At 38.1% G+C, this 11,378-nt stretch overlaps 2 protein-coding genes and 1 long non-coding RNA gene across 3 annotated transcripts in view; all 3 read right to left on the bottom strand.

Annotated features, from left to right (window-relative positions):
- Positions 1-11,378, bottom strand: part of LOC112152811 (C-C motif chemokine 4 homolog) — a 20,345-nt gene that overhangs the window by 3,416 nt on the left and 5,551 nt on the right. The window lies entirely within an intron of this gene.
- LOC112152809 (C-C motif chemokine 2) lies at positions 1,500-3,647 on the bottom strand. The gene is made up of 3 exons (XM_024282606.2): positions 3,486-3,647; positions 3,298-3,418; positions 1,500-2,321 (listed from the first exon to the last, which is right to left on the bottom strand). Exons 1-3 carry the CDS (start codon positions 3,556-3,558, stop codon positions 2,207-2,209), a joined length of 309 nt encoding a protein of 102 aa, XP_024138374.1. The 5' UTR covers positions 3,559-3,647; the 3' UTR covers positions 1,500-2,206.
- Positions 5,403-7,540, bottom strand: LOC118598885. The gene is made up of 3 exons (XR_004948102.1): positions 7,271-7,540; positions 7,084-7,190; positions 5,403-5,637 (listed from the first exon to the last, which is right to left on the bottom strand). It is a non-coding gene; the product is annotated as an uncharacterized LOC118598885 (long non-coding RNA).

Genomic DNA, 11,378 nt, shown 5'->3' with positions numbered 1-11,378 from the left:
TAATGTTTAACCAAAAAAACATTCTGTCATTTGAGATGTGAATCTTGGTTATTGGAATGCATCTGTTTGCTTTAAACTATGCAGTCAAAAACTTGATATGAGACTCAAAAAAAGTCTAATTTATTTAGCAACTTTTCATCGAAATGCATTTTATTCACATTTTCAACAGATTAAATGTTATTTATTATCTTGCTTAATGAGAAGGTAATAAGATTCGATTTTATGGATGTTATTTTAAAGTCAGACTGACATTCATTGTCATTATTTTGAACTATAATTATATATTTGATGAGGATTTATTAAGATGGACCGACTTCCACTAAGATTCTCATTTTGTTGACTTTGTGTTCTTAAATGCATTATTTCATTCATTGCTTTAGTTTTTGTCACTTTATTCAAACTGAATGATAATTAGCTTCATAAGAGCTCACAAAGTTCAAAGCATTTGTGTAGAACTAACTAAACCAGATGTATTATTGGGCTGCATGACATTCAGTTGGAAGTATCTCACCGTTTTTAGCATCATTTTCATTTTTGAAAGCTTGTGTTGTTTCTAGGTTTTAATATCTAAAATTCCTGTTCAGTGAAAATGACTTTCTACATGGACAGAATATTTTACAAGGGATTTCTTCTTAAGATTATTATTCTTTCCCGTTTTTTCAGTGTAGACGTCAAACCAGCTTTAATAAGTTTAGTAATAAAGCAGCAAACATTGTTAGAGTTAATAGTTTCTTTGGGAGTTTCTGTTCTGTTATCATAACTTTAATGTTTTTATTCCACATATCTTCTCTGTGATAATAGAATAAAGGTGCTAATTAGACGCTAAAGGTTAATTGATGCAGTTGATGAGGATATAAAACAAATGCAGTCAGAGGAGAGGGAGGAGCTGGAAAAAATATGAACAAAAAAAACTACAGATGCTCACAAATGATGTTAAAGTTTTACACATTAAGAATATTGACTTCATGAATAATGTTTTATTAAACCTAAATATCCACTCATATGTCACTAGCATGATCTGAATTGTCCAGAACTTGAGAGACGTTTTCTGCTCTGCAGTTCATCATCATTCATGAAACCTCAAAAACACTTTAGCTGGGAAAAGTTTTAATCATTTTCAGGACTTATAAGGTGAGAATAACTCCTTTATCATTCTTCTTTTTACCATTGAAATGATGCAAAATTTAGGACTATTTTTTTTTTCAAACCAGGTTAAAAATCTGTGGATCAAATCTGAGACGGTGAGTAAATAAAGAGTTTTTTCTGAACACTCATATCAATCTTTTTGTATCTGAAACTGATTTATTTGAGCAAAAATGGACTAAATCGCCCCAAATGTCATTAGTGCTGCTCTCTATGAAAAACTTGCAACATTTTATATGTGGATTTCATCAAAACATTTTTTTGGTCAATTCTTTGATTGGTGGATTTATTGGAAGAATCTGGATTGAATGAAGGTTTGATGCATCACTTTTGAGCTTAGAGAAAACGTGAATTCATTGATTACAAACCACATTTATTTGCTTTTGTTTTGTTTTTTCATAAGTGAAATTTAAAAAAGTGACAGTTCAGATTTTGTGTTTGTGTGGTTTGATTGAAGGCTGAGCGAGGACAAACGTCGGCAGAAGTTCCTGGCTGAGCAGAGCTCGCCGCGCCGCGTCTGATCTCATCATCACAGGCCGACGCTCACGCTGATGCTGAGGACAGAGAAGAAATATCTCTCTTCCTCTCACAGAATAAATACTCTCTGTCACTGTTTAAATGAAATATGAGAATCAATCGTGAACATTTTACATTTACATTTCTTCTTCGTTCATCTCAACCATCATAAGCAAAGGTCAAAGTTCATTCTTCTCCTGGTCCATCTAAAGGTCACTGACTGCAGATGAGTCAACTCGTATTTGCATTAGAGCAGCCTGTGCATGTCGCTGGAGGACAAGAGCGTGCATTCACAGAGAAGAACGTTTGAATTACTGGAATCTGTGAGGTGATGGTGTCAAACCTCACACCTCCACTCGGCCCGTTTCGCAGATGCTGCTAGATTTGTGCGCGTCAGCAAACAGAAATAGGAGCCCCTTCAAAACCTGACAAACTTTATTGGTTACCTAGAAACTCCCAGAAATGCTGTTTGCTTAGTGACATAAATCCCTTAAATGACTCTACAAGATGATAGTAACTCCTGCAGAGAGAGCCTCACTGCAGATCTTCAGCGCTGAGCGTCTTCGTCTGCTGTATTGGTCAAGTTATGGAAGCGATTGAATATTTGCTGACTCCAAGGGGAAGATTTGCTCAAGCAGATCCTCTTTGTCCTAGTCTCGACTCTGAAAACAGACACAAAATGTTGGTTAGTGTGACATGAACACATGAGTTCATGAATTCTAAGGAGATTCACATGGACGCACTTATGAAGCAGTAATGAAGCAGTAATGAAGCACTAATGAAGCACTAATGAAGCACTAATGAAGCACTAATGAAGCATTAATGAAGCATTAATGAATCACTTATGAAGCACTAATGAATCACTAATGAATCACTTATGAAGCACCAATGAAGCACTAATGAAGCATTAATGAAGCATTAATGAAGCACCAATGAAGCACTAATGAATCACTTACGAATCACTTATGAAGCACTAATGAAGCACTAATGAATCACTTATGAAGCACCAATGAAGCACTAATGAAGCACTAATGAAGCATTAATGAAGCATTAATGAAGCACTAATGAAGCACTAATGAAGCATTAATGAAGCACCAATGAAGCACTAATGAATCACTTACGAATCACTTATGAAGCACTAATGAAGCACTAATGAATCACTTATGAAGCACTTATGAAGCACTAATGAAGCATTAATGAATCACTAATGAAGCACTAATGAAGCATTAATGAATCACTTATGAAGCATTAATGAATCACTTATGAAGCACTAATGAATCACTAATGAAGCACTAATGAAGCATTAATGAAGCACTAATGAAGCATTAATGAATCACTTATGAAGCACTAATGAATCACTTATGAAGCACCAATGAAGCACTAATGAATCACTTATGAAGCATTAATGAAGCACTAATGAAGCACTAATGAAGCACTAATGAAGCATTAATGAAGCATTAATGAAGCACTAATGAAGCACTAATGAAGCATTAATGAAGCATTAATGAAGCACTAATGAATCACTTATGAAGCATTAATGAAGCATTAATGAAGCACTGATGAAGCATTAATGAAGCATTAATGAATCACTTATGAAGCACTTATGAAGCACTAATGAAGCACCAATGAAGCACTTACATAAATCCTTGTACCGGACAGGATCGAGCTGTCTTCTTGATGTTCTTGACTCGGCTCAGCGGCAGGCGAACAGAGCTGAATTCGACGCAGCAGTATGGAGATTCTTCAACGTCGTGATTCCCTGCATGTGACCAACATGTTAGCTTCCAACACCATGAACACGCAGAGCTCTAATGAAGAGGATTTACGTGATGCATCAAAGCAACAGGCGGTGAGCAGCAGCAGGCAAAGCGGGAGGAAGACCCTCTTCATCTTCATCATTAACGTTGGTAGTGTCCTGCTCCTGAAGCTAGCGCTCGTCTCTACTCAACACAAAATGTTCTCAGGTGGTCTTCCTGATGTAACATCTGTTTGTGTTGAAGTTAATGATCACCAGAAGATAAACACTCTTTCCTGGAAGGATCTATAGCTGCGTTTCCATCACACATTTGGGCAAAACTTTATTGAAATTCTAGGAAATGACGGCGTTTCCCTATGGAAGTTTCTTTAGGTCATAATTCAAAGTTTTATGCATTTTCTAATTTACAATTCAATATTTAAAAATGACATTTCAATACATGCTTTGGTTCAAATTCATTTTAAAGTAACTTTAAATCTATTGTGTAGTAAAATCCCACGCTCTGTTTGTGTCAAAACTCAATTCATCATGAAAAACAGTCCAGTCCACGACCAGGAGGACAGACGACCCAGCAGGAATCACTCAGACATGCAGGATGGTGTCGGGGGCGTGGTCCACGGCCAAGAGTGGGAGCGTGGGTGATCCACCGGGGATCTGAAATGTCTCCCGCTCCCCAGAGGAGAGTGGGAAAGAAGAACAACATGTGAATGGAACTGCACCAACAAAAGCATGGAGAACTAAATACAATAAATAAAGAGTAGAAGAGAGAAGTAACCCCATGAGGGTTTGGGCCGCCGAGGCCCTCGCCTTCGACTGCCGTCCAAACCACCGGCGCCAGTGCAAGAACTCTGTGAGCGATAGTGGAGCATCTCTCTGTTCAGTTCTGGTCCAGATTCCAGCTCAGACCAGGAAAACATGGATGTTCATGGATCTGCAGGTGGATGATCAGAATGGAGCAGAGCAGGAAGATCATGACACGCCCAGTGGATTTACTGTGTCACAAGTAAGATCATTTTAAACAGAATTTCTTCTTCTGCTCCTGATTTATTGAATGAATAAATACTCAGAAATGACATTTTAATCTTAACTTTCTTGATAAATGTTCTCCGTCATCAGAGAAACTCCTCAAAAACATGTAAAAACAACCAAAGCATTTTCATCAGAGTGAGTCTTTAAAGTTCAACTATTTGATTTTGAGCTGGATGAATAATACATCAACACTTTTAGAACTATTATAAGGTTGTTGTTCACCTTTATCCCATTTGGGGTCACCACAGCGAAACAACACCAGCCCTGCACCCCCCACTGAGCCATCCTCAGACTATTTATGAGGAAAGAAGTTTATAAGTTACAGGTAACGATTAATAAACAGAATTCATGGATTTATACTACGACCAGATCCATCTGTCTGAAGCCAGTGGTTGATCGAATCGATCTATACGGTTTCAAAGTCAAATAAATCAATTAAATCAATATTAGAAACTACCTTTTGGATTGAGGTTTATTATAACATAAAATGATCATTCCAGAGAAGACTCGTGATGCAGCAGAAACGGATCAACCATCAGTCCAGTCTGTGCATTGATCCGTCATGTGACCATCCAGTGTGGTGGAATGTTCTTAAGATCATCCTGATGTGGAAAAACAACAACTGAACTTGATGAGACTCAGATGGGATGGATTTGACCTACATTCTTGGTTACTTGATTGTTTGTACACAGATTTCATTGATTATCTTGAAGAAATACAGAAAACTTCACCTGAAGTGTTCAGGTATTGATCTCTGAGTCTCACTGGAGGAAGTTTTGATCGAGATCCATTTTAGGTCTATGAATACATCAGGAACCACAATTTAGGATTTGAATCCATTTGTTCTCAGTAAAACTGTAAGGACTGGATCCTCACAGGATGAAACTGAAATAAACATCTTATCACAGTTTGTCTTTTATAATCAAGAGTGGTGAACAAAAGCAACACAAACCATCATCTCCCAGCATGAAGGTCCGTGCTGGAGCTCCTGCAGGTCACAGTCTGACTGCATCCGTGTGCACAAGCAGAAGTCCTTCATCAGTTCTGTGCAGCACTTCTGCAGCCAAACTGAGAAATGGTTTCTTTATCTGACTGGATCTGAGTCTGCAGCCGAGTGTGAACATCTGCAGGAACAACCAGAGACATCGTCTTTGTAGAAAGGAGATGTCTTCCAGGTCGGGTCTCTCTTTATTCTGAGAATACAAGAACACTCATGAAGGAAAATTAATGGAAGGTTTTCATTGTCTTTGTCTTTAACTGGTCCTGTCCAGCAGCTGAGCAGAGCTGAAGGTCTCTGGAGTTTGACATGTTTGAATCCTCTGACATAAAACAAACATGTTTGTATAATCCAGCTTTTCTATTTGGGGAAAAACTTAGTTCTTATTAATTATATTTGTGTTGTTTTCTCGTTGGATCGGATTGAAAAGACGAAGAGAGAAGAAGAGAGAGGGAGGCACAGACAGTGTAAGCTCCAGTAAACAGGGCCAGAACCAGAACCAGAACCACAGGGACACGGCCCAGGCTCAGGTGAAGTGTGATCCCGGGTCATGGTCTCATCAGAGAACTCGGCCGTGGGTTTTAGCTCATATTGTAAAAATCTGAAGCTTTGATTTTAGAGAGCAGATTATATTTACACATCTTGACCGTTGAACTTCAGAAAGCCCTTCCCCCGTTTGTTGGTCATATATTATTGAATCCAGGACTCCACTTTAAATATCACCATCTGGAATGGAGGAAACGCGGAAGAACGTTTTCTATGAGGAGATAAACTCAGGCATGAAGGGGTTAAATTAAACAAGGATGAAAGTTCAGCAGGAGGTCAGTCAGGTTAGCATCTTGTGTGCAGAAATTAGCATTTTTTGTGCACAAAAAACATTAATTTGTGCACAGAAAATGCTAATCTAATGCCTCCAAATAGGACTCTGTGAGCTCAAATCAGCGGTTAGTGCACTCAAAGGGTAATAAGATGCTAGTTTGTGTCTTTTCAACGAGATGACCACAGACTGGACTCTGAGCTCAACATCAAAGTCTCTGAATGTCAATACCGGCCAAACTTTAGGAAATCTCTGCAGTCCAGCTCCTTAAAGAGAGCAGGACAACACAGCATCGCAGCAAAAGGAAAACTCCCCTTTTCAGAAAAGCAATGAGAGTTAATCCACAAAAAGAAGAGACTTCTTTGGTTTACATCAGAGAACAGAACATTTAGAAACAGCACGTCGAAGGTTTTCTTAGTCGTCTGCAGCAGAAGCTTCTTCCACTAACAGTAATTATTCTGTAGAAGAAACCAAGAAAGAACATTTGTTCAGTTTGTTCGCTCAGTTCTATTTATATAAAACATTGTCCTGTTAAATTTATGGTTTGGGTTGGGAATTTTAAAAAGTACATTTCTGTGGTGAGATCTGTTGAAGAAAACTAAAACCTGTAGCATAGCTTCACATGATCATACTTTAATAAAGATAATAAAATAAAGTAACACATTCTTTCATCACTGCTTGGATTGTTTTGAGGATTTTGTTCTGTTATTTACTTTTACTGCTGATATTACATCTTTAAACTCCAAAAAACGATTCCAAATGATGTCAGATAAACAAACTGATTCTTAATGACTCTCCATAATTATGTATCATCTACAGACTTACATGAATCCTGGATCACAGCAAACAGGATTCGGATGATTGACTGATGTTCTACCATCTATGAACTTTAGGTTGAAGGTCGTCGTCTTTCATCCTTTGAGAAGCTAAAGCTGGAAGAGAAAAACACAATAACAGTTTGTTTCATCAAAAATCAACCATAAAAGGAAGAGCAGACGAGGACTGATGCTACCAGCCGCAGAGCGAGGCTCTCGGTCTTCATGTCTCGTTCTTCTAGTCGCTCTTGGATCTTCTGGCCTCAGATCTCCTTCAGTGCTTTATAACGGGTCTGGTGCAGAACCAGCACCATCACGTCAAGCCTTCCCAGAGGTCAGTGGGCTGCGCTCCAGCTGACAGTCTCTGGACTGAAGTGTGTCCTCACCATCTCCACCTGATCTTCTCCTTGTGGAGCTCCTGCTCTGTTCTGAGAAGATGAACTTTCAAAATAAAGCAGCTCTGACGGAGCCCCATCAACAGTTTGAAGGGAAAGTTTGATTTGTTCTTTCAGAAAAATAGAAGAACCTCATGAAAATATAAAGATAAGAGAGACAAAGGGAAGAGAAACCAAAAACATGAAATATTTATTCATTTATGATCCATCATCGTGAGTCAGAGAGCTTCATCTATCAAATAACCATGAGAGACTGAAGAAAACACAATCATCCATCTGATTTATTCCGCTTCACATTTTCTGAAGACTTTCATCTCAAACATGTTTTAACTGAGTTTTTGTCTGTCGCGTCAGCTGTAATCCTGGTTTATTAAACTCATCGGCTTCTTTTAAATGATTCAGACTTTGATTCAAATCTTGTTGAACACATTTGGAGCTGAATGTTTGTGGTTTTTAGATGAAGAAGATTCCAGGATTTCTGTTGTTCTAACTGATCTCCAACCCTCTAAAATGACATGAAGATCAGTCAGATGTTGGGTGATCATTCCTCCACATGAAGCTGACGATGTCAAACAGTCTTTGACTTTTGGTTCCAACAATCAGTTTATTATTCATGACTCACAATCAAAGTGGGACATCGAGGAAAACCTGGATGGATGTTGGGACCTGACCCTGAACTGTATGCAGCGTTTGAGGAAACATCATGAGAGGTTCATGTGTGCTTTATCATCTGTTATTTTACATCTTTTTCCATTTTTGAGCCATTTGGATCATTTTGATTGAATTGTTTTCATGTAAATGAACTTGAATGTGTTCTGGTGTTGATTGTTAATGATGAGCTTTGAGGACATGCAGGTGAACTAAAGAAAAGGTGTTTTCACTGATGCATCATCTTCGTCTCCATGACAACCGAGGACGATGCTCTGAAACAACTTTAGCATTCCTGTGTCCTGTTAGTGTGATTTAGATGTTTTTGATGTTCCACATGAATCCAACACGAAACGTTATCAGTCTAAATAAAGAAACTACATAAACACCGTCTGTTTGTTGTGTGGTGAACGGTCAAAAGAGGAGAAACATTTCCTGGAATCATCTGTGTTAGAGTGAAAGGTTTGATCACCAACGTTTATAAAGCAACACGTTGGGGATTTTTCTGTCATTTTAACGTTTTTTTCAGCATGTTTGACCTTCTGTTTTCTTCTTTTCTCAGTCGCTGGTTAGAGAATTCTTTAAAGTTAAGCGCTGAGATTAGAATACGACTTTGGGACCAGGACTTTGGGACCGGGACTTTGGGACCAGGACTTCTGGACCAGAACTTATGGACCAGGACTTATGGACCAGGACTTTGGGACCATCACTTATGGACCAGGACTTTGGGACCATCACTTATGGACCAGGACTTTGGGACCGGGACTTTTGGACCGGGACTTTTGGACCGGGACTTAGGGACCAGGACTTTGGGACCAGGACTTATGGACCAGGACTTATGGACCAGGACTTTGGGACCAGGACTTATGGACCAGGACTTATGCACCAGGACTTATGGACCAGGACTTTGGGACCAGGACTTATGCACCAGGACTTATGCACCAGGACTTATGGACCAGGACTTTGGGACCAGGACTTTGGGACCAGCATGTGCCTCCTACACGCTCTACTGTGGATCTCTGGGTGAAGACAAATAAAAAGGTTTTCATTTTAAAATGTTATCGTAAAAAGAAGAAGTGAAGTAAACCAAGTCCAAAACGAATCACAAGTCAAACGAAAACATTTTGACAGATTTTTGTGTGTCGAGGACCACAGGAAATAATCAACCAGAACTAAAGATTATTTGGCTAATTTTCATTTTTGAACATTTTCAAGAATTTTAACTGAACCTTGTGGTATAAAATACTGAGAGTCGCTCTGTTAGCTGATACTTTAGCTGTAGTTCAACATTTCTGTCTGAGATTCACATGAACTGCTTGTTATTCTTGAAATCACTGTAATATTAAACTACATACTACAGTACTTATAGTACATTTGCTGCATGTGACACCTGCTGTCTTTTATTTTGAAAGGATGTGAACCTCTGTTAAAATTGGCCTTTGACCCCCCCCACACACACACACAGGATGAAACTAAAGTCTATAACTGACGTAACTGAAGGTCTTCTTGGTGTTTGTGGGTTTTTCCTGCAGAAACATTCAACATTAAAGCAACACAAACCATCATCTCCCAGCATGAAGGTCCGTGCTGGAGCTCCTGCAGGTCACAGTCTGACTGCATGCGTGTGCACAAGCAGAAGTCCTTCATCAGTTCTGTGCAGCACTTCTGCAGCCAAACTGAGAAATGGTTTCTTTATCTGACTGGATCTGAGTCTGCAGCCGAGTGTGAACATCTGCAGGAACAACCAGAGACATCGTCTTTGTAGAAAGGAGATGTCTTCCAGGTCGGGTCTCTCTTTATTCTGAGAATACAAGAACATTCATGAAGGAAAATTAATGGAAGGTTTTTATTTCATGTTTAAACCTGAAGCTTCGGTTTTAAAGCCAGAAGAATTCATGAAACTTCATTGGGTTGAGTTCTGACTGAGAGTTCAGTCAAACCTGAAACAAGAGGAACTGATCCTAAAGCAGAAACACGGATGAGGAGAACTCCTCTGACTGTTAATGATTCACCGTTTGTATCAAATATGTTTTCATCACAGTCAGAACCAGAACCTTCCAGCACAGACCGGTGTTTGTTCAGCTCATTTGGACCTCCGGTTCTGATGGTGTTATTTCACAAAAGGTACATTGATTAACAGTAAAGTTAAACCGTATTCTCAGAACTCTTTGGAAGATTAGATCTTATTCATGATTCTAGAATTATTTTCTTTAATTTTGGAGAAAACTGGAATGAATGGTTTATTGTTCATCTTTTTTTACAGTAAACGTACATTATACTTTAGGCTGGAACAATTGGAACAGAATGAAGAAAAAGAATTCTTATATAATTTGTTCCTTTTCCTAAACAAAAACAAAAGGCGACATTATAACAAAACTACAAATCTCCAAAACTTGACATTCTAACCCTAACTAATGCATCTCGGTCTGTGGTTTACATTTACTGTCCCAATTAATGTTCCTTCCGGTATTTATCTTTAAAGATCGTTTTAAATGCAGCTGCTGGTATAGTTTCTCTCAATACTGAGTCCAGAGAGTTCCATCGATCGACTCCATGACTGATGTGTTTCTGTCTCAGGTTTACAAACGGGACTTTGAAACTGTTTTTCCTTCTGTTATCTTCTAAAATAAATGAAAAACTGATAAATGATGTTTGGGAGAGCTTTCACTTTGGCTTTTACCATAAATAATAACGTTTTTAAATCAGGTAAATCTGAAAACTTCAGCAGTCGTGATCCAGTAGATTATTTGTGTTCTCTGCTGCCTCATTTTTAATTATTCTTATTTCTTTTTTCTGTTAGAGAAACAAAAACTTCGTATGAACTGAATATGCTTTTCCCCAAACTTCAAGGCAGTAACTAAAATACGCTCAAATAAAAGGACAATATAACATGTGGAAGAATTTCAATATTTTTGATCATTTTATTTTTCAGATAATTAATATAAGATTTCCATTTGAACTTTTCATCCAAAATAACCCCAATACATTTTATTTCACTTACTTTGCAAATGTTAACTTGATTAATATTTAATGATACATTTTCATCTGTTTGCCGATTACTAAAAATCATAAACTTTGTTTTCTCCAATTCAAATAGAACTTATTTCCATAAAACCAATTTTTCACTTTAGCTTTTTCTTCTTTTAACGTTACCGTCAGTTCAGGTAAATCTGAGTGGAAAATCGACGTGTCGTCTGCAAACAACAAAACTGAATTATTTGGAAACTTTCAGACATCATTTATGAATAAAATCAGAAGTAGG

The sequence above is a fragment of the Oryzias melastigma genome, linkage group LG6, assembly GCF_002922805.2.
Source record: "Oryzias melastigma strain HK-1 linkage group LG6, ASM292280v2, whole genome shotgun sequence".
NCBI classification, from domain to species: Eukaryota; Metazoa; Chordata; class Actinopteri; order Beloniformes; family Adrianichthyidae; genus Oryzias; species Oryzias melastigma.
Note: the sequence above shows the minus strand (reverse complement) of the source record. Positions and strands in the feature narration are given on the sequence as shown.

Excerpts from the sequence above, each read along its gene's own strand:
- LOC112152809 (XM_024282606.2), bottom strand. The coding sequence starts at position 3,558 with ATGATGAAGATGAAGAGGGTCTTCCTCCCGCTTTGCCTGCTGCTGCTC. Across the intron at positions 3,419-3,485 it reads CTGTTGCTTTGATGCATCAC|GGAATCACGACGTTGAAGAA; the intron begins GTAAATCCTCTT and ends GGTCACATGCAG. Across the intron at positions 2,322-3,297 it reads TGTCCGGTACAAGGATTTAT|AGTCGAGACTAGGACAAAGA; the intron begins GTAAGTGCTTCA and ends GTCTGTTTTCAG.